This window comes from Hippichthys cyanospilos, chromosome 12, assembly GCF_059441005.1.
Source record: "Hippichthys cyanospilos isolate Australia breed blue-spotted pipefish chromosome 12, RoL_Hcya_1.0, whole genome shotgun sequence".
Taxonomy (NCBI): domain Eukaryota; kingdom Metazoa; phylum Chordata; class Actinopteri; order Syngnathiformes; family Syngnathidae; genus Hippichthys; species Hippichthys cyanospilos.
Genome location: NC_142380.1, coordinates 10,483,487 through 10,504,275, shown reverse-complemented (window position 1 = coordinate 10,504,275; position 20,789 = coordinate 10,483,487). Strand labels below are relative to the sequence as shown.

General features: G+C 39.5%; 1 protein-coding gene across 3 annotated transcripts in view; it reads right to left on the bottom strand.

Moving 5' to 3' along the window:
* LOC148414804 (netrin-G1-like) overlaps positions 1-20,789 on the bottom strand; it is an 82,560-nt gene that overhangs the window by 14,100 nt on the left and 47,671 nt on the right. The window contains exons 4-7 of one of the 3 annotated variants that reach the window (XM_088429239.1): positions 20,019-20,191; positions 16,524-16,550; positions 15,016-15,060; positions 8,851-9,357 (exon numbers count right to left, since the gene is read on the bottom strand). In XM_088429239.1, the coding sequence (XP_088285365.1) occupies positions 9,134-9,357; positions 15,016-15,060; positions 16,524-16,550; positions 20,019-20,191 (469 nt within the window). In that variant the 3' untranslated portion in view covers positions 8,851-9,133. Of the gene's footprint in view, positions 1-8,850; positions 9,358-15,015; positions 15,061-16,523; positions 16,551-20,018; positions 20,192-20,789 lie in introns of those variants that run through there. The other 2 variants (XM_088429241.1, XM_088429240.1) reach the window with 2 other exon arrangements.

Here is a 20,789-nt window from a genome sequence, read left to right as displayed (position 1 = left end):
TGTGCTTGGTATCATATTGCCATGCATCATAGTGCACTGATAATGGTATAGTCCTGCTGACTTACGTCTCGGGCAAGCTAAGATTTGGACAGAGAAACAAACACAAATTGTATTATCATAGCTCGAATCTTTGCATTGTATCACATGGTACGACACCAGATTTGATCACAACATATTGCATCACATCATATTATATTATGCATCATATCCCTTTTCCTCCGGAGTGGAACTTTGCCCTGTTGCCTTACAGTATGTCTATGGCATGCCTGAGTACAAACAAGTGGAGGTTTTCACTATGCTTTAGTGTATATGATTGTATTTGTGTTGCATCATATCGTATCACTTACTATTGTATCACACGGCATTGTATTATATTACATTGAGCGCCTCCATAATGACTGTAAATTGCATCTTAGCGTATTGCGCTATTTGACATTCTAAACTCTCTCTCTTGATACATTGGTATCGTCTCCTTTTGCATTGCTTCTTTCCGCCACCCACAGTATGGATGGACAGACATGTTTAGACAAGACCGGCCAGGGTGGACTTATTTTATAATTTAATCGAAAATAACCCCGACCTCCTCACATCTAGTACAAAGCCAACTTCTGCCTTCTCGGTTATATCAGCCGTGATATGTTTCACCTTGCTGAAGCCAGCGAATGGAAAGATGTTTCCACTTTGACTTGGTTCTTTGTCCCATCTATTGATTTGTACTGTGCACGGAGCTTTGTGCGTGCTGGTAGCCAGATGTCCGCCCACCACTCCACTTCTCTTCTCCATTCCTTTACTGATGCGTTGCCAACGGAACACAGTCGATAATTTGTTTTACTTGGAGAAAAGTGAGATCAAAGTCTTTTATAGATACTGCTGATCACAAACAGTGACATAAAATTACATGAATCAGTTCAAATGTGGAGATTCAGAAAATCATCCTCTGTAATTGCTGATATGATGTCATGAGAGTGATGACTTTTGCACCAAAGAGCTGCATCCTGATTTGTATCATTTTCGGTTGGCACTGAGCGGTCGTTCGGGCAAACTCCTGAAATTCAAAATGGCCACAATGTTTTTAGCCTCAAAAACAATAACACACCATCAACAAGCTATGTCAGCCAACTTCAAAATCAACAAACAAAACGATAAGAATAACAGATGTAAATGTCATATTAGTATTCTTTGAAAAAAAACAGCTGTGTCAGGTCTTTCGGATTAACTTTAAAAACATGCTCCACAAAATTAGAAAATTGTTACCAAAATCAAGGGTACGATTCACAAAACTGCTATGCAAAAACATAAAATTCCAAGCCTTGATTACTTTTATCAGTAACTTGAGCTTGAGCTTCCTCAACTTCAGTTTATTGTATAGAAGTGTTCTCTTGCAAAGACAGACACAAAAAGACAATCTCAACCTGTGCCTTGGGAAGCAAACAATAATAAAGCATCTTTTGTCGGGTAGCAGGTAGCTTCTGAGCATTGTTCTCAAAGGCTCTTTATGCAGGTTGCCACTCCACATAAAATTATACTTTTGTTTCTTTTGTTGCCGTGACAATGGCGCGCCGACAGTGACGGGTCAAGGGTGATTTATTCTTCATATTTGTGCGTCACACTTGCCTGAGCTCGGCATCCACCACCTTGACTCCCCTGCTTCTCCAGCGTCACTGCAAACATCCCTGAGAGTCAGGAACCACACCAAGGTTTGGGGGCTTTTAATTTTAAGTTTAAAATATTCGGGAAAGAAGTCTGGGCTCTCTGTTACCGTTTTTAGCTGAAGCGCCATTAATATTCAAAGGGTTTTGGAATAAAATGCAGGGCTGGGGATATGGCGAGGCTCATCATATATGCATGCTGATAGTATTATTATTTACATTGTTGACTGACAGGAAAGTTTTCTCGCTCCCGGTGCAAAGCAGCATTTGTGTTTTGGGATCTTTGAGAAAATGTAAGAAAATGTGGTCATGTGCTACAAGAAAGTTGCCGTTTCACTTGCTGTTCTTGATTTGATTGTTTTGTATGCCTAGCCTAGAAGTGTTCTTTCTACCAAAAATACTATCATTGTGACTTTACTACTGCATCATTGCAGGTAAGCAATAGGATACAATGTGTTTAGATGTCAACAAATTCAGATTTTGTTTCATCGCTGTCAACAAAAAGAATGTAAATAACCTAGTTTATGTGATGTTTTTAAGGTGACGATACAGCCCAAGTTTGTTAGCAAATCGGAATGTGGCATAATTTAAAGTGTTTATAATACGTATTTCTATGAGAAATGCTTCAAGGCCAAAAACAAGGTACAGTGACATTGTTTGCTGAAAAATCTTGTGGATTGTTGGTGTTGTGTGCGCAGGCCATTTATAACAGCGCTGTGACTTTGTTCATTATTCGTACTTCTCATCCTTTGTTGTCATTGTTATGCTAAACCTTTTGCAAGTTTACAGTGTTCTAGTGCTCTGATATATATATATATATATATATATATATATATATATATATATATATATATATATATATATATATATATATATATATATATATATATATATAGTGCAATATTAATATGTATTTCATCTGCCACAATAACACAATGTAACTAAAAATTAAAAAAAAAGTAGAAGGAAAGCTCTGGGTTTTCTCAGAAATCTTTAGGTGGTATTAAAACATTAATTACAGCTATTTGTTTTAAAAATACTGTCATACTGTCTATAAAACATACAATATATAAATATATTAATTAGATAAGTCTAATATATAAATATATGTGTATATAATCTATGTGTATAAATGTATATAACCAGTATATTCATATCTCTTTTCCAGTATTATCAAAAATAAAATTTTCAATCAGACTTTTATTAAGATGAAAGAGGAAACTAATTCTAATGTTTTTGACTAATGTTGACAGTACATGCTTTGTGGGCCAAAAGACTTGGATGAGGCTTTTATTTAATGTTACAGTAACAATAATTCATCCCAAAAAGCCTGGAGTATCAAGTATCATAAAAGACTGCTTTTATTGCAATAACATGTCATAAATGTAATTGTCGGCCCTTAAATACAGCCTCAGTCGCAAATGTGCCACTTCGTGTTTTGCGAGGGCCACTTTAAGCGGTGATGCCTCCAGCTAAACTGTTAAATCAGCTGTGATGTTGAATAGATGCAGTTTTATAGCATACATTTGACTGCTACTAAATTTGCTGAATCAATTTGCTCTGAATTTAAAAAAAAGTGCTGCAAAACTGCAACAATTTAATTTTCCTACCAATTTAGTATCACTATTTAATATTTTGTGGAATAAATGTTGTTTTGTGGAATAACCGTGATTAATGCAGGACACTATGTGTGAGTCATATTGACCTTATTTTGAGATGCTACATTGATAAAAGTTTGCATTACGAGCTAGCAAAACTTCAAGGTTTCAGCCGATAGATGTTGAAAACTGTGATAAAAGAAAAAACAAAGGTGATTTACGCTTATGTTGCTTTATTGAGATGGCATTTTGAAAATATCACATTTGAATGGACTCATATCAGCCAAGGATGTTGAGAACGATGAGAAAGGAAAAACACAATTGCCCTATGCTTATGTTGCTTTATTGAGACGGCATTTTGAAAATATGACATTTGAATGGATTTGTGGTTCTTGTGTTTCAACATTTTAAGAACTTTCAAAGTTTACTGTGACTTAGTTTGCATATTTCTAACCTTTGAGAGATTTCCTTGGTACGTTTCCCCAGGTGGCCATGTGTGGACATAAGTCTCCAAATTGGGATAAGACACATCCTAACTGGCTCCTTACTCTTAAAACCAATATACAAAAAGCACCTGGGCCAAGCAGAAACTGATTTGCTGGAGTATATGCAGGAAGTCAAAGTGTACTAAGTATGTTTTCGAGGAACTGCATACAGACTCCAGGCGTAGATGATGTGAGGCTAGCCAGTTCACCGCTCGAAAGTGGATTCTTGGAGACTGCCTCCACTCCAAAGGAATGTATCTGTGTGTGACCATGGTCAGGGGACTGTTTTTCAAAATCATTGTATAATGTGTTTCGGCATTGATTCAGAGGGTTTGATGCATAGTGTTGTCATATTAGTAAATGAAACATGTTTGCATCCTCCACACATACGGTGGAATAGCCGCCAGGCTCTGAATTTGTCCGTCTCCCCCAAAATTGAATGAAAACTCATGTTACTCTCCCTAAAACAGTATTTAGATGTGGTTCTAACAGATATGAAGTTAACTCTACTCTCAGTCACCAAATTGTCAGGTGTGCTAGGGTTGCGTCAAAAGTTTTACATTCTAGTGATTGGGTGTGTCAATGGTTGTTTGTCCCTGTGTTCCCTGCAATTGGTGAATTAACAAAGTTTAAAAACACACCAGCGAAAATCTGTCTTGTTTTAGATCATGCTGTGGTTTTATTTATGCAAAAGTGCAAAGAATTTGTACGTCAGTGTTCTTAGAACATTCAACTTTTCAAGGACTTACAGAGTCACCGCCTCACTTCTTTTTTTTATTTTTTTTTCGACTGAAATTAAAACAATGCTAATGACGCGCCTGTCTCAAGAAACATAAAACGCTCCTCTGAATTAATATCTGATCCTGCTTGGCTTTAAATGTCTTTTTTCCCCATTTTTCTAAATTGGATCTTCACAATAATTATTTTACAATTCCAAAAACAGCCGTTCTGTATTCTTTCCTTGACGGCACGATTTAATAAGAGGCACTTACAGTAGACTCGAACACAGTAAGGTATTTCATGACTACCCTCGGGAGAAAAATTAATCTCTCAAATAAAATTGGTCTCAGCACTCAATATGCCACCCAGTGGGATGCGACTTCATTCTTATTCGTTGACCCTCCTTGATTTAAAGCTAATTTAGTCTCGGCGTGTTGCTGCCATGAAGGCTCCCTCAGCAGGATGCCTATTTTCCAGCCGATTCCTTTCCTCTCTCCCATTTTGATTAAAGGATTAATCATGATCGCAGATGAAACTTGTCAGTGACCAATCGCATTTTGCATTCAAAATTTCTTGAGTCTTCAAATTTCTTGTCACATTTACACACAAAAAATTATATATTTTTTTTAGCCTTAGGTTACGCTGCTTTCTATTTCAGATGGAGTGTGTTAAATTGCAAAAACAACACTTTTATTGCCCGAGCAAGAATTTTTTTACCAGAACATAGGTGTCGAACTCCAATCCTTGAGGGCCAAGCATCCAATATGTTTTCTGGTTTTCTCTCCCCATTTCGGAATAATTGAAGGAATAGGGATGATAGATTTGTTACAATCAATAAAACTGCTTGCAATGAAGAAATATTTTGCTGTGGAATGAACGTGCGACTTGCAATGTTTTGTTGTTGTTTTGTCTCAACCTTCGCTATGAGAAGTCCACCTCAAACCGGCCTGCTCGGGCTCAACTGCAGACAGATACCTCTTCACCTGTGATTTACAAAATATCTTGCAGACAAAATATTTTCGCAGAATGTCTTGCTACGCATAATGTTTTACCATATCATGTACTAACCTTTCACATGTATGCATACAAATAGAAGGGCAGGTACACTGGGGTCTGGCCATAGTTTTTTTTCTCCCTTGATGCACTTTTTCCCCCATTTGGGCCGGAGCCTTCATATAGTTAGGGACCTCTGAATCAAATAAAAAGAGAGGGTTCGGAGAGGCTGGGCCAGTGCGCAGTAGAATTGTACTCGTGCAGTACTTCTCCGTTCTCCTCATGCATGAGCTGGAAAAAGAATGCCTTTTTTCCTTTTTTGTTTCTAGTTTCTTACATTGTCTCTCAAACACACCTGAATCAAGCGATTAGCAAGCTCTACAGGAGCTTGAAAATTATCCTAACCATTTGAATGTGTTTGAGAGAGAGGGTTTGAAAACTTGCAGGATACCGGCCCTTGAAAAATGACGTTGGACACCTGTGTGCTAGAAACTTGAGTGCAGTCAAGCCTCCAAAATGTTTTCAAGCTAAAATATTGGAGCACAAAATATTCATGCAACTTGGTGCTTTTTGACTTGAAAGGGCAATTAGTCATAAGTCCATTGTTATGCACTTTATGATATAGGTTTTTACTTTTTTTGCTCCCATTCTGAAGTGCTGGTCCTTGCCAGTATTGCCTTTTTTAATATGTGCAAAGGACTTCATATGGCTCTTATGGCAATGTTTCCATGCATTGAATTCCATCTGTTTGTACTGTTTTGGTAGGTTTCCATTTCCTTTTTTCGTTGAGATTCCCATTGGCCAGATAGGAAGCTCAGTCAGAGCTGGTATTGAACAGCGCTTTGTGAACAGATTTTATTTGGCTCTTCTGTAACTGTTGTCTGCATTTGAGTCCATCTGTCAGTGGTGTTTGGCAAAAAAAGAAAAAAAAAGGAGTGAGCGAAGATGTCGATTACTATGTTAGATTTGCCAGCTAACCACAGACAAAGTGCTGCAGTGTGTATTGGTTTGTGTCCATTTTGTGTCACGAAAAGGAATGCAGTTGACATTGGAGGTACCGCTGTAGCTTTGAAAATAAAGCACATACACACACGAAACTACACACGCTCAATGTTCAACAATAAGACAAGACAGTTTTTCCTTTTTCCCCTTTGGTGGAAGTGTATTCTGTGAGCGTGTAAACAGTTTTTTCATTTCATTTTTAAAGAGAATTGTGTGTGCACAAAAGCAAACAAACACCACAACCAAACTCGTTAACGCAGTCCACGTCTGCCTGCCGCATTAGAAAACAAGCAACACATCTTGGCAAATTCATGAAAATATTTGCTTTTGTACAAAAATTAAATACACTTACTTTATAATACAACATTTTTACCCAGCCCCTCACTCCAACATGAATACGAAGCAGAAAACACATTATAGATTTTGTCGATGGCCTCCATAGTAGCACATGTGCAGCGTTTGGCAAAACAAGGGGGGGGGGGGGTCACCAGTCACCATGAGCAGAGGAAGTAAAAGATGGAAGGCGAAGGGATGAAAAGACAGGAAAGGTAGGGAAGCAAGTGAGGCAATGTTTAAAGATGTCCCCTGTCCACATATGTAGTTTTCATAGATAACCCACAACCCTCAGGATTTTCCCAGAAGGTTTTCCTGGACATTACGGAAATTTAATATCTTCTTCCATTTACACGCGTCAAATTATTAATGCACAGTGCACCGATAAGCTAGCGCGGGCTCGTCTTGCCAACGAACACACGGAGATGTGGGCAGATAATGCAAGATGCCATCCCCTTTCATGCCGAGCTTGTGCCAGTGCTTTACGGGTCTGTGTGTAAAGCCAATATAACATACATTCAACAGTTGCATCCGTGAGCTCCTGTAAGGCTTTTTTGTGGCTTGCTATCCTGTACATGTAATACACTGATGGATGGTGGCCGAACTGCGTGAAACACCACCAGTGTGTAAAGTAATAGCAGCAAGCCACTACCGACGTGTTAAGTGTAACACATGACTTACTGCTCATGACCCATTTAAGTCGAAAGCAATTATGGCTGTCATAGAAACTGGTGCTGACATTGAATTATCTTGAATGCGTGACGCATCAACATTTACAAAGAATGCTCACTACGGACACGGGTATGTCTCGCTTCGGTGAGTTCTATTTTGAGCCAATTTTCTGCAAGAACAGTGCGAAAGGGGCTTCTGATGGCTTCTTGATGTAATTTAGTAGATTTTTGGAAATGAATACCAACGTAATTTAAATTATTGTTTTTTGACTCTATGCGTTTCCCTTGCTGGACATTACACACAAATTATTTTTCCGTAGTGTTCTTCTACAAGGGTTATCGCTTCTGTGCTGTACTCATTTCAAATGGTTTTAATTTTGTCATGGATGATCTATGTACAAAGGATAGTTGATGGGCTTTTGAGGTTTTAGGTGGCCATTTTAGGCATCTCAGATAAAGTTCTACTGGCTTTGCCGCTAAGAAGGAAACATTTTGGGGGGGATAACAGGTGGTGTGTGAGAAACCTTCATAGGACTGGTGTTTCAAAAGATCCACATGTGCTACATTTCAAATCAAAGCTACAATTTCTTTCTTTCGTCTTTTGCTCAACACAGTAGCATGGAATAAAATACTGTGACAGAAATCACAAAACGTACTTCCACATCAGTAACACGTTGGCCACTGAGCGCAGGAAATTGCTCGCGCCATTTTTGGGCCAAGCAGTGTAACATGATCATCTGCATCCAATAAAGGCTAAGCGGCTGTGAGTCGGCTGTGTCTTTACCTCCGCTGCCGAGACTCCATCAAACCCCATAGACTGACTCCCTGAACCCTTAGGGTTCAATCGAAAGTTAAGAACCGCTGCCTTCAAAGTGATCCTCTTGAGAGCTAAAGTCTTGCCCATCCTTTTCTTCTATGCCTTCATGGTCATCACAACCATCTTGATATCCACATCTTCAAAATATGCTTCTTTGATGACAATAATAAACAATATTTTTTCCCAAGCCAAAGTGGGTCATCAAGGATAACCATTTAGAAATCAGAATGATGATGACGTCAGGGCTGCAGAATTTCCCTGAAAAAATCGTTCCAGGAGTGCAGAATATCAAGGCAGAGAATTCTGGGAAAGCACGTTAGATTCTAGGATTACTTTCAAAGGGATCACTTGCAGTTATGATTCAAAAAAATCTTTTGAAACACCAGTCCTGGAACTTTTCTGACACCGACTTAAGTGATTTAAAATCTGACTCGGCTCGTTTGAAGGGGCGACCCATAAATGGAGTTCGTATTTTGACTGAGGCACTGACACCAGCTGGATGTAAATATTAAATCTCCGTAACATCAGAAACTTGCACATTTTCATCTAACTACGGACCCGGGGAAAATATCGAGGGTTGGCACCTCTTTATTCTTTATTATAAGTCTAAGAAAATGTGTAGCTTTATACAGTTTGCAGGTAGTTCTGAATGCTCTCTTTAACAAAGTATCTGCGCGTCACATCATACAACAGTTGTTTCCTGTGTGAGATTACAAGACAGCAGTGATGTTTCATCAGTCCCTCTAGCGTACTATTCCGCGACGTCGTTGTGGGACGTACAAAAGAGTGGCTAGGTTGCTGAGGTCCACACTGTTCAGAGGTCCGCCCCGTTTGCGTGTTTGTCCTTTTTAGGGGTTTTGGTTACTCAGCAAAGAGAAACAATCAGTAAAAGCAAGACGATGAGATAGTGAGCGTGGAGATGGCGATGGGCGGCCCTTCCCGACAGTTGTTCGTCACACTCGCCGGGGCCCTGGCAGCGAGCCCTCTCACACAGGACACCGGTGAAGCCCGGAGAGCAGTGGCAACGCTGGTGATGGTGGCATGTGCCGCCGTTCTGGCAGCGTAGCATAGCGCTGTCACACACCCGGGCTGTGGACACACACGCACACGCACAAAGACCGCGTCAGTCGGGAACGTGTCGACAGGAGTGTCCACAGGGGCGCGAGCTGCCTCTTCTCGTCTTGTCTTGAGTCACCCGTACTCTTGAGGGAGGTCGGGACAAGGACTTTCACGAGACATTTTTAGAGTGGCAAAGCGGGAACAAATAAAGGCGGAAACACAAAAGAGCAGCAAAGCATGGAAGCCATGAGGTGAAATTAATGAATCAAATAGTTTGTGTATTGTGAAGCAGCCCACTGCGTTCATTTAAAATCAGCACTGGGAGCTCGAGAAAACCACAGCCTCTTAATTAGAGATGGGAAAATACGCTCATAAACCAGAAGTACAGATACTATACTAATGTATAACAAGTGTGGTAAAAGTACGGTCACATATAAAATGTGGGTAATTTTCAGTCAACAGCAAGAGACAAAATGGCCGCCTCGCAAGATCGCTAAAAATGAGTACATTTAACTGCTGAATTCATACTTTTGATTACATGTGGTGTTTGGACTACTAGGGCTGCCTTGAACATGTTATTAAGAACATTTTTGAATTGGATTTTGCCCACTTAATCATAACTCTTTTCACAGTTTAAAATTTTTGAGCATTGAATGTTTTCCACGTGTCAGATGAGGAGTACATGAGCTAAATTCACCTTTCTTCAACAAAGCAACTCACAAGTCCATTATCTTCCAGTAGCCTCATTGTTGGCAGAAGTGCAAATCCTAGAAGAGGTAATATTTACCCAGATATTTCTGTGTAATTGGATAGCACCAGAGGTATGATCACATTTTTTTTTCGCCTGTGGCTCATGCAATGCCTCAGCTTTTTTGTAAATTCAACAAATACGCCCTGACAAAAGAAATCTAAAATGATGGTTAACAAGAGCAGTTTTATCATTAGGAAAAGGATAAAACTTGAAGCCTTTCGTAGGAGATCAGAACAGTCAACTGACAAAATGTTTTTGGTGACAATGCTACCAGATAAACCAGTTCAATTTGGTTACCATGAAGTACTTCTTTCTGACCACATTGATTAGCTTTTTTTCAAATAGTTGAGTTTTGCACCACCAAATTAGGAATAGCTATACCGCAAACATTTACATTTATATTCACAAATTCCCGAGCAATATTTCTGATTTCACATCCAATATTGGTTTTGAGCAGGGCTAGGCAATTCCAGTACTTGAGACCCAGTATACTGCATGTTTTTTTCATCCCTTTACACCCAATTCAAATAATCAGCTGATCAGCAAGCTCTGCAGAAGACCGACAATGATCGTGATCATTTGGCGTGTTATGGAAGAGTGCGTAAAATATAGTACTTTAAGTCGGCAGTCAACAGTAATGGAGTACAAAGAAGACAAAATAGTGGAAAGAGGATTTGAAGGCATTTGTGTTTCTTTCTCTCAATGTCTGTCAAGTTCATCTTTATGATTTTATGCAAAAATTCTACCTCTGGCAAACAGAGGCTAACCTTATCTTTGATAGTAGCTTGAATCCGAATCAGACACAGGATCTTGAAATTGTCTATTTATGTTTTAGTCAAACGTGTTTGATTTTACTGAATACAGTTAACCGGGCTTATTTTAAATGTTCATGTAAATTCCTCTTAAAGCAATATCAATGCTACCATGATCATTTTTTTTTATTCCCACCTGGCAGAGAGTTTATATCAGGGAGACTATATATAAACCACTGGGTGCATTTGCAGAGAAGAAGCAGCATCCTCCCTATTGGTTCTCTCTACTCATGTCAAGCTTTTTTCCATCTGCTTTGGTAATGATATGGTGAAAGAATTTAAAAAACAGTTTGTAACCTGTCACAACCCTGTCAGGAGGCTCGCAGTTAAAACCCAAGCTATAATATTTCCTGGTACCATCTTATTTTTCATACTCTGGCTTTGACAGTTACAACAGTCAGAGTTTAGTTAATGAACACCTGTCATTTTTCCCCACATCCACAGATCATGTTTATCACAGCCAGGAATAACACGGCGATTCGTCACATAATTTTGGAATACCTGCAAGCAAGTTCAACACATCCTCAATCTGTTGCTTTGCATATTGTCCCATTGTTTGATGGTACATTTGTCCTCGTCGGATCCTCTCTGGGCGACATATGTCCACTTCTCACCGTGAGACGTGCGACAGTTTTAGCTGTAAAATTGTTGCGACAGATCTGACCTTCAGGCGACGTGGAGCAAAGTCGCCATGGTGGCACAACGATGATAGAAAGGGCAACAAGTTGCGTTGCAGTAAAAGAGATACTGTACTTTTGAAAGTGTTTCAATGTGCTATATATTATTGTTTAATGTATTTCAGAGTGGGACTTCCTTGTTAGCTTGTTTTTTGCAATATGGCGACATCTTATGAGCGGAATCCCTTTGTAAGAAAGCTGAGAACCCCCTGTCGTACTCTACCATTTCGTCTCAGCTGCTTCAAATTGTGACTATTATAACAACATTCCTGAGGTATATTATAGTATCGAATAATTAACCCTATATTATGTTTATTTAATAATTATGATGAGAGTGTTTGTTGGACATTTGTTGTATTAGTGTGTTCTGTTCAAGAATGCTGAGACTTCAGAGGTGAGGGAGACAAAGGCTAGATAGTCGGCATTCCAAGAAGTAATTTCAAACTAGTGTGAACTCCCTGACGTGAAACAGAGGTTCGTCAGCACATAAAAGGGTGGGTTTTTTTTTGTTTTTTTTTCCCCGTGGAACGGACATCTGAAGGTTGGGGTGAACATTGCTACGCTACCATTTCTCAGGGAACAAAGGGCAGGGTCATTTGAGTGTACATGTTCATAGGTAAAGAGTATGCGGGTCACTCTCTCTATAAGAATGCAGGCAAAAGAGTGGGGTCACATGTATCTTTTCAAAGAAGACTCGTTTAGATGTCAGCATGCGATACAATGAAATCATTTTCTAACCAACGTAGCTGAGTCAAATTTTTCATTTCCACCAGCCTGCTTTGCCTGGTAGCGACTCTGAAGCGCCGTTGGGACAGACCAGTTTCACAGAGAAAAACCCCCCACTACATTCCTTATGACAATAATGGCTGATTACGCCCATCCCAAGTGATAATACATTCCTTTTAACAAATAATGGCCGATTGCCCCCATCCCTTGCGATAATACATTTACTTAGGACTAAAAAGATTACGTGCAACACATCGATATTTCCAAATGGCCCCCGTCGGTACGCTGTAAATGACCCTTTGCAAGTAAATAATGGGAGACAGTTTTCAGATATAGGATCTTCTAATTGTATGCCGTTTGCCTCAATTACGTGAGGATCGATAACTTTCGCCATGATGTCAGGGTAAGCTGAAACCCCGCACCCTCGGCCGCGCCTCTGCTGTTATCATATTAAAATGAAAGCTTCATCATTAATCACCACTGGCAGGGCTGAAGTTGATTATTAATCGCACCACCGGCAGTTCAGACCTGACAGCTGCTGTTAGACAACATTTAAAGGCAAACTACGGTATTGCTTGTTTGTTAAACAATTTATTGTTGATGTTGGATAAGTTCTCAATCAATCAAATTTTATTTGTAGAGCCCTGAATCACAGAAGTCTCAAGGGCTTCACCGGTGAAAAGAGGTCATTTCGACTTCTTTTTTCAAAATAAGTCATAACGAATTTATCGATTCAGTGGGGTCCCTGCTTTAAAACAATTCCATTCATAGGATGTCGAAGTACTATAACCTGAAACCACTTAGTAGTAAAGTCAATATTCCAGTAAAGTAGATTGGATACTAGTGTTTTTAAATACAAATATTAGTGTGAATATTCTCTTTTTGGGTACTCACTTATACCAAGTACCGGTATCTCTCGTTTTTTTTCTGACACAAATGATAATTTGCTAAGTTAAAGTATCAGTGGCTGGTATCATCAAGCCCCATGAGTACCTGATACTTTAGAATAAAGCATAAACAGTATCAGCATGATACTGATACGTAGTATCTGTACTTGCTTAAGAATAAATAAACCCTAATTTTATCGTCAATCATTTCAATTCATCTCAGGAGATGAACTGTAATTTTTTAAGGGACACTTTATTTGCTTATTATTATACAAGATCACTTGTTTTCTGAGTTTGGTCATGCGACATTTGCTTGCAGTCTTGGCTGTTAACCCATTTTCCGTCGACAACAAGCAAATGTGCTTTTAAAGGTATTGTACATAAAAACATACTCATCGAATTGATAATAGACAAAATATTTAAATTTTACTGCTGAAAATGGCTAAATATGTAAAGTAACCCTTTAAGTATCAGCATCTTCCATGAGTAGCCAATACTTACAAAAATAAAGTTGATATGAGCACCTAATAGTATTGGCATTCGCTTCTCCCTTGTAAATGAGAAATGCTTCTAGGCTATAAATATATTGTGAATTTCATCATCAATCACTTCAAATTCATCTTACAATATTTGAAGAAATGGACATAAAGAATGAACAAAAAAGAAATAAAGGGGAACATTTATAATTGTTTTGGCAGTATCTTCACCCATCATGTTTCATATTTTATACTGTAGCATCTGGGCCCTAAAATGTGAAAGAAAAATCACAACTTTAATCTTTTCTATCAAATATGTACTTTAACCGCATGTGTTCTTTGTTATCTACAAATTGACGTGTCCATCGTCATGTTTGCAAGCGCAAGTAATAAACTCACACCTCGTTGGGGGTCTCGGTTCTCCTTTGTCATCTTCCCCCCTCTTGTATATGGTGGCCCCTTGCAAAGCATTGTGGGTAATTAAATAAAGGGCACGACCGCAGAGGTTTTGGACGACAACGATCATGCGACGTGTGTCCATTGCCTTAACAAAAGGCCGTGCCTTGTCGGGAACAGCGGGAGGTGCATGCCTGATGAAAGCAGAAAGGCGATACAGCCTGGGCATTGAAACCTTTTTTTCACGCACAAATGCCACAATGTCACAACAGGCGTGACTTGAAATCCTATCGCTTGCTTTGGAATTCCGATAGGAAACCTTAACCTTAGTTGGTACATGAATTGGAATTATAAGTAATATTACATCAGAAAAAGTAACATCAAGCCAGCCCAACTCAATAAAAACCGAATCCACTCCATCATCTATTTCTTCATCATTTGGCCATCTACGAGACACACTTTGCCTTAATGTAAGTTGATTTAAACTCAATTGCTTGCGTTTTTGCCTTCCTCTTGTCCTCCCAACCCCTCAACTGGAGTCCAGCTGTTCTTCTTCTTGGCCTGGCTTTCTTACCCAGTATGAGTAACACTGCCATCAAATGATCACAGTTCATCATTACAGTTCTCAATTGGCTTAATATTAAGAGCTGCTAGCCAAAGGTATCAGCTAGTGTACCCATTTATCAGCTATCAACCGTTCTTGAAACTTTATTTTGAAATATGGGAGAAGTCAATTGTCCTGGTCCAACAGTACCTTTGGAAAGTGAACATTCGCCAGGCCACCCTTTTCCAAGTCAGTATCATTCATACAATACAGACACGCTGATGTTGAACTGATGATTTTCCGCCCTCAGATACGGAGAAAGATCGGAAATAGCGTCAGTACAGTCAGTGGGGCATTGCGTTTTTTTTTTTTGTTTTTTAGTCATCAGCATGCTGAAGTCACAAAGCCTCTAAGCCTACCTTGATTACGATTCGCGACGCCAAGCGATGACGCATTTGCTCGATCTGCGTAAAGACGGGGAAACGTTACACATCACTCCGGGTTGTCATAATAGTCATGCCGGTTGAAGCACAGGGGCAGCATGCATGTTCCCGTAGACATGAATCAAGAACATTTGGAGTAGAATGATGTGATTAAGTGACGTCCGCATGCGTTGTAGATGGATGACAGTTGCAGACATTTACATGTGAAGGCTGCTCTGTCACCCGCGACCAAAGAGTCACCTTCAGGCATCAGCATGCAGAGAGGGAAATGCATGGTAGTAGCCACATCCTTAAAAAAATAGACTTTTTACGCTGGCTGCAGGCAAATATTTATCTGTGCTCAATTGTGGGAAGCAGAAATGATTCTTTGCAATACCTGTTGAGACACCAAACCAAACATGCCGCATATATATATATATATATATATATATATATATATATATATCTATATATATATATATCTATATATATATCTATCTATATATATATATATATATATATATATATATTTGTATGTGTGTGTGTGTGTGTGTGTGTGTGTGTGTGTATATGTAACTGTAGTTCCAATAAAACAATAATTTTCTTCTTTTTTTTTTTAATTAATCGGGCACTTTGATGCATTTGTTTATTTTTATAGACCAAGCTGTAACCGGTAAAATGCTGTAAAAAATCATTAACGGTTGTTGAAAGTTGATAGATATTCCTATTTCCTCGGTTTAGGTAAACTTCTTTTTTTAACTTTTTTTCTAGGTTTAGGATTTTTTTTTTTTACAGGTTTAGGTATACATATAAATGTCTTTTATGGATAATAATCTTATTTATCGTCAGCACGTCGAGTGGGGTTGACGCGAAAGGTTTTCTCTTTCTTAGATGGGGCTTGGCAAAATCTAAGTGGGAAGCACTGGTTTAGTGTAATAGTTTCATGCAATGCTAACTAAGTGGGACGGACGGAAATGGAAATGCGTAGCAAAGAAAGTGATAGCTTGTCTAGTTCAATGTCGCAAACACAACTAGAAATTAATAGGCTGTCCAACATAACATGTTTGGTCTCGAGTTTCACTGTTCGTAGCAAGGCTCAGTCTACTTCAAAGTACTGTTAATTAATTTTTGCGTCGACTGTTTGGCTATGGAGTTTTATTCAGCAGTTTTATTCCATTTCTATTTCCTATATTACTCTAACTATGGTTCCAGTGTGTTACAAAATGCTAACTAAGAAAGCAACTTGCCAATGGTTATGCATTGCACTGCGTCAACATGATGCTAAGCTTGCTAACTGTCCTCTTGTAATCCTCTCATCAAGCGGAACATTAAAATGTAATTCCGGCTAAGTGGTTTGACAGGCTGAACTTTTGCACCATGACAAAAATAACAAGCAGGCGACTGGATGCAAGCGCTTCTCGAATGCTGATGTTAACGGCGTCACAAATGATGGGGTAGGGGGCCAGTCCTAATCATGCAGATTGATTAGGAAATGGTTGACTTACGTGCAGGTCCGTGACTGTTGGGAATACCTGTGGAAAGAATGCATGAAAAATGTTTCAGTATGAAACATGTGCAGTCGATTTACTCAAAAGTGACTTTTGTAAATTTCAAGCCAATATACATACTCGTGTTTCCTTGTTTAGTGAGTGCTGAAGTACTTTAGGTACTGGTCTGATTTTGGTTAAGTTTGGAACAATCAGTCATAGCCTGGTCAAGAATATACCAACATCTGAAACGTGCATGAATTCATGCAAGCTTCCCCTTTAACAACCTTTTGTTCTGGTGACATACACGATCAGTGTTCGGCTTTCATCATCATCAGGGAAATCTCAAAAACACTCTGTCCCTCTGTGATTGTTTCGATAGTGTTTTGTTTACGCACCGCCGGCTCCACCGTAAGTGCAGCAAGCAAAATAGAGGGCAAACAATATCAACCTGTGAAGCCCAAACACATTCAGCAGCGGCGATCAAACTCCTCCTAACCCGTGAACCTCTTTTGCAACAATGAGATGAGATGACGCTCTTCGCAAAGTGGACTGTCAAAGTCGTTCTTCAAGTTATTCTTCAAAAATCATCATACATTTTTAGGCAAATCTGGGTAGAAATAGTATCATTTTTGTTTGTTCCCAATGTGTTGTAACTTTTGTGAAATTCTTTCAAGAAAATATCTCACAAATCAAGAATTTCACTCGGTTGGTTACACACCTTATTTTTTGGACACTGTTGTGTTAATTATGCATTTAAAACAGTAGTCATCCATTTAACTATAGACAAAATATTAAAATTTTACGAAGATGCTGAAAATGGCCTAATCTAACCCTAAATTTAGTATGCCTTCAATTGACTACTGTTGAATCTGTTTACTTCCAAGCTGACAAGTACAGTATATACATGTGACCAATATTAAGAAAGAAAACCAATTAATCATTTGTTAAGTGAAAGTTTCTTTTATATATAATTGCTATTAAAGCAAATTATCTGAATACCTGCAAATGATTATAACTGCTCCAGCCCTACAACTCTCCAATATACCAAAATGTTTTCTGTTTAGTAACACACTTGCTTCCGGATTAACCCGCAAAATAAATTGCTCCTCAAATTAAGTCAATGATTAGCAAAAATGCTCCTCAAAGTTATTACAGGCTTTTCGCTTGATGCGTGGGAAGGCATTTCAAAGGTGCAATTTTTTTTTTTGATACAAACAATTCAAAAAATATTTTTCATAAAATGTCCTCTTTAACATCTAAAGAGTTGTGTAGTTCCAACACCTGAATCAAGTAACCCTCACTGCCATCCCACCTGCAAGATGAACGACCTCCTTGATTAAAGAGGAAGACCCTAATGACAGATGAGAGCTATTAAAGCCTAATTACATTCTGCACGCTCAGCGTATTTGTCTTCATACTGGGCCACCATGTTTAATATTCCCGTCAGAAACACTAATGGATAAAGGGATGAGAAATAGGAATAATCCAAGACAAAAATAAGTTCATTCGGCACCTAGGGGGTAGCAATATTGTTTCGTCACTTCCATGTGCGACATTATTGCATTTTATGCGGCTGCCAAATAAGCACTAATATTGCTTTTGAAACGTCTGGACCCGGGTTTCATCAGTTCACTGCAGATGCGGCCATGCATTGGGATTTTTTTTTTTTTTAATAACGGCCTGTCAATCCAGTGGGTGCAAGGTGAACCCGGCAATATCTCCTCGGATTTCCACAGGCACATCACATGACGTCTGGTGTACAACAACAAAGAGACGCGATGTTGTCGAGGCGACGCGCTCGCGTTTCCTGACACAAAATCTCAGATCGATTGAAAATGCGATATGGGTGATCAAACGGAGCATCTCGTCTCACAAGAGTGTCATGATGGTAAGGCTGAGTCAGTGCGAACACATGAGCAGAGGGTTGGCTCCTTCCACCATCTGGCCTTGCCTGCCTGTCCACCAGCAGCACATCCCTGAGAGGCTATATTAGATTTATAGAGGTGGTGAGCCCCCCCGCCGAAGGCATGGGATTTGATGAATGTGACTTAACTTCCATCCAAGATCATAATGTGGCTAATGCAAGAGAACAACCTCTGCCCGCAAACCTGCAGAAAAATTGGCAGCATTTCGAGTGGACTCTTGACTGTGAAATTGTCGTTCAGTTGCTCTTGAACGAAAGAATGAATGAAGATGAATTAGGACAAAATAGCAGGTGTGGGAATTATGTTACAGCAAACCAAAACCTAATGGGTATTATTGAGAGGAATAATTCAACAGATTAATATGACAAAAAAAACACCTTTTTCCCAAAGGATACATATCTAGTGATGGGACTTTTGACTCTTTTTATTCACTAACTGCTCTTTTATGTTATTTGTTGATTTTAAAAAGATGATTTACTCTTAAAATAAACACTGGTATGAGAGATACATTGCTTTTAAACCAGTGTTTAAATGATGGGACATTTAATATTGTCTTCCTCTGAAATATTTCAAATTGTGAGTACATTTAGGCATGCTGGGAATTGTGCCTTTGTTTAGACATTGAAAGTATAAAAAAAGGCAGACAGAGCAAGCCTGTTAGTATGAGCATGTGCGCGCGTGAGTAGGAAATATATTTTCATTGACATAAAATCACAGAATCCACATTACACTATCAATTAATACACATAGGAGTTGAATGATTGATTTGAAATTAATTCCCATCACTCTGACTCCAACCCTCCTTTCTTCTTATAGATTTATGGAGTTGGGCTGGCTTTCTGTTACTTATTATTCCTAGTTGGTCTCCAATCCAAGTACCAACCTTGCCTGATCCTTCTTACCTTCCAGGTTTGGATGGTATCAGGCATTTGCAGAGTATTTTAGCGATCCACTCGGTTCGTGCTATATCATCATTTTTGGGGGATACAATTGCGTGCTTTCGTGGTAAAAAAAAATGACACATTTCAAAGAATTGTTGCTGATTTAGCTTCTGTACCAGCTCTATGTGAAAGGGGTATGAATTGGTCATAGTCAGTCCACCACTGTAAAGTCCTTGTTCATGTCAAGATATGGTCAAGTAGCTTGAGTTGTACCACAGGCTTTACAAAGAAATTGATGCATTTCTTACAATCGCACAATCTTACAATACAGTTCGTTACTTTGTTGTGGCGCCGATTTGCTGAAAGGCTGCAGCAAAAATCACGCCATAACCATCGGAAATTTTCAATAACTGAGCAACTTTTGTCCTTTTCTTTGGTCTCACGCCCAGACATGAGTTGATTGCTGCAGCTGTTTGTTGGCGTCACCACGAGCCACTTGGGGGTAAGTGAGGGGGTTATTTGGACGTGACTAGATGGCGCATATTGGGTGTGACTCAGCAAAACAACAACCAGCATGACTAAACAGGGATTTGAAATCCACATCAGATGGTTATGCTTTCTATCAAGATTGCCATGGTGACGCCAGGAACAGCTGCTAGCTGTAGCCAGAGGGTATCCATGGTGAAGGTTGGCAACTCACTCACATATATTTGCAGTTCCTTTGGGTATCGGGAGGTAGGAGCCCACGCTCCAGGCTCGGCCGTGGTAGTGCCTCTTGCAGCGGCTGCAATCAGGCCCCGTGGTGTTGTGTTCACACTCGCAGCCCAGCTTCCCCTTGTCAAAAACGCAGCTGTTGGCGTGCAGGTTGCACTTGCACCTGAGATGAAGAAAGAAAAGCTCAGCACGCAAGACGCTCGCCAGAGGAATCCATGGCAAAACATCGCTTTGTTGTGACATTGGTGAATTGAAATCCCACTTGAGTTGTTTGACACAGATCAAAGCATGATTATTCTTCGCTTTGGAGAGGAGAAAAAATAAAGACAAGGCCTCATTTGTCAGTGCCTCTGCGAGGAGAACAGGGACAGCTAAATGAAAGGCACTCTTTGCTAAGGGAGCATGAAACAGGGATCCGATTGAGCGGCAATAGATAGCATGAAGATAAGCTCGATTTACTCTTTTTTTTTCGGCAAAGATGTTAAAAGGTTACGACTGGCGTTAGGGAAATGGTCTAAAGCTGGATGACCAGTCAATATGACATCCTATACTTCCCAAGAGCATCGGGCGGCTGTTTTGTTTTTACACGGGACTTTAGAGCGACGACTTCCATCATTTGAGACAAGAGCTGGCAATGTGATGCCGGTGAACACGAGACGGAGAAATGACAGCAGCAGTCCAAAATACATCCATTCTAATTGACTTCCTGGCCTTGCGGTGACATCTCACGTTAATGATAGATCACCGAAGGGAGCGGGAGA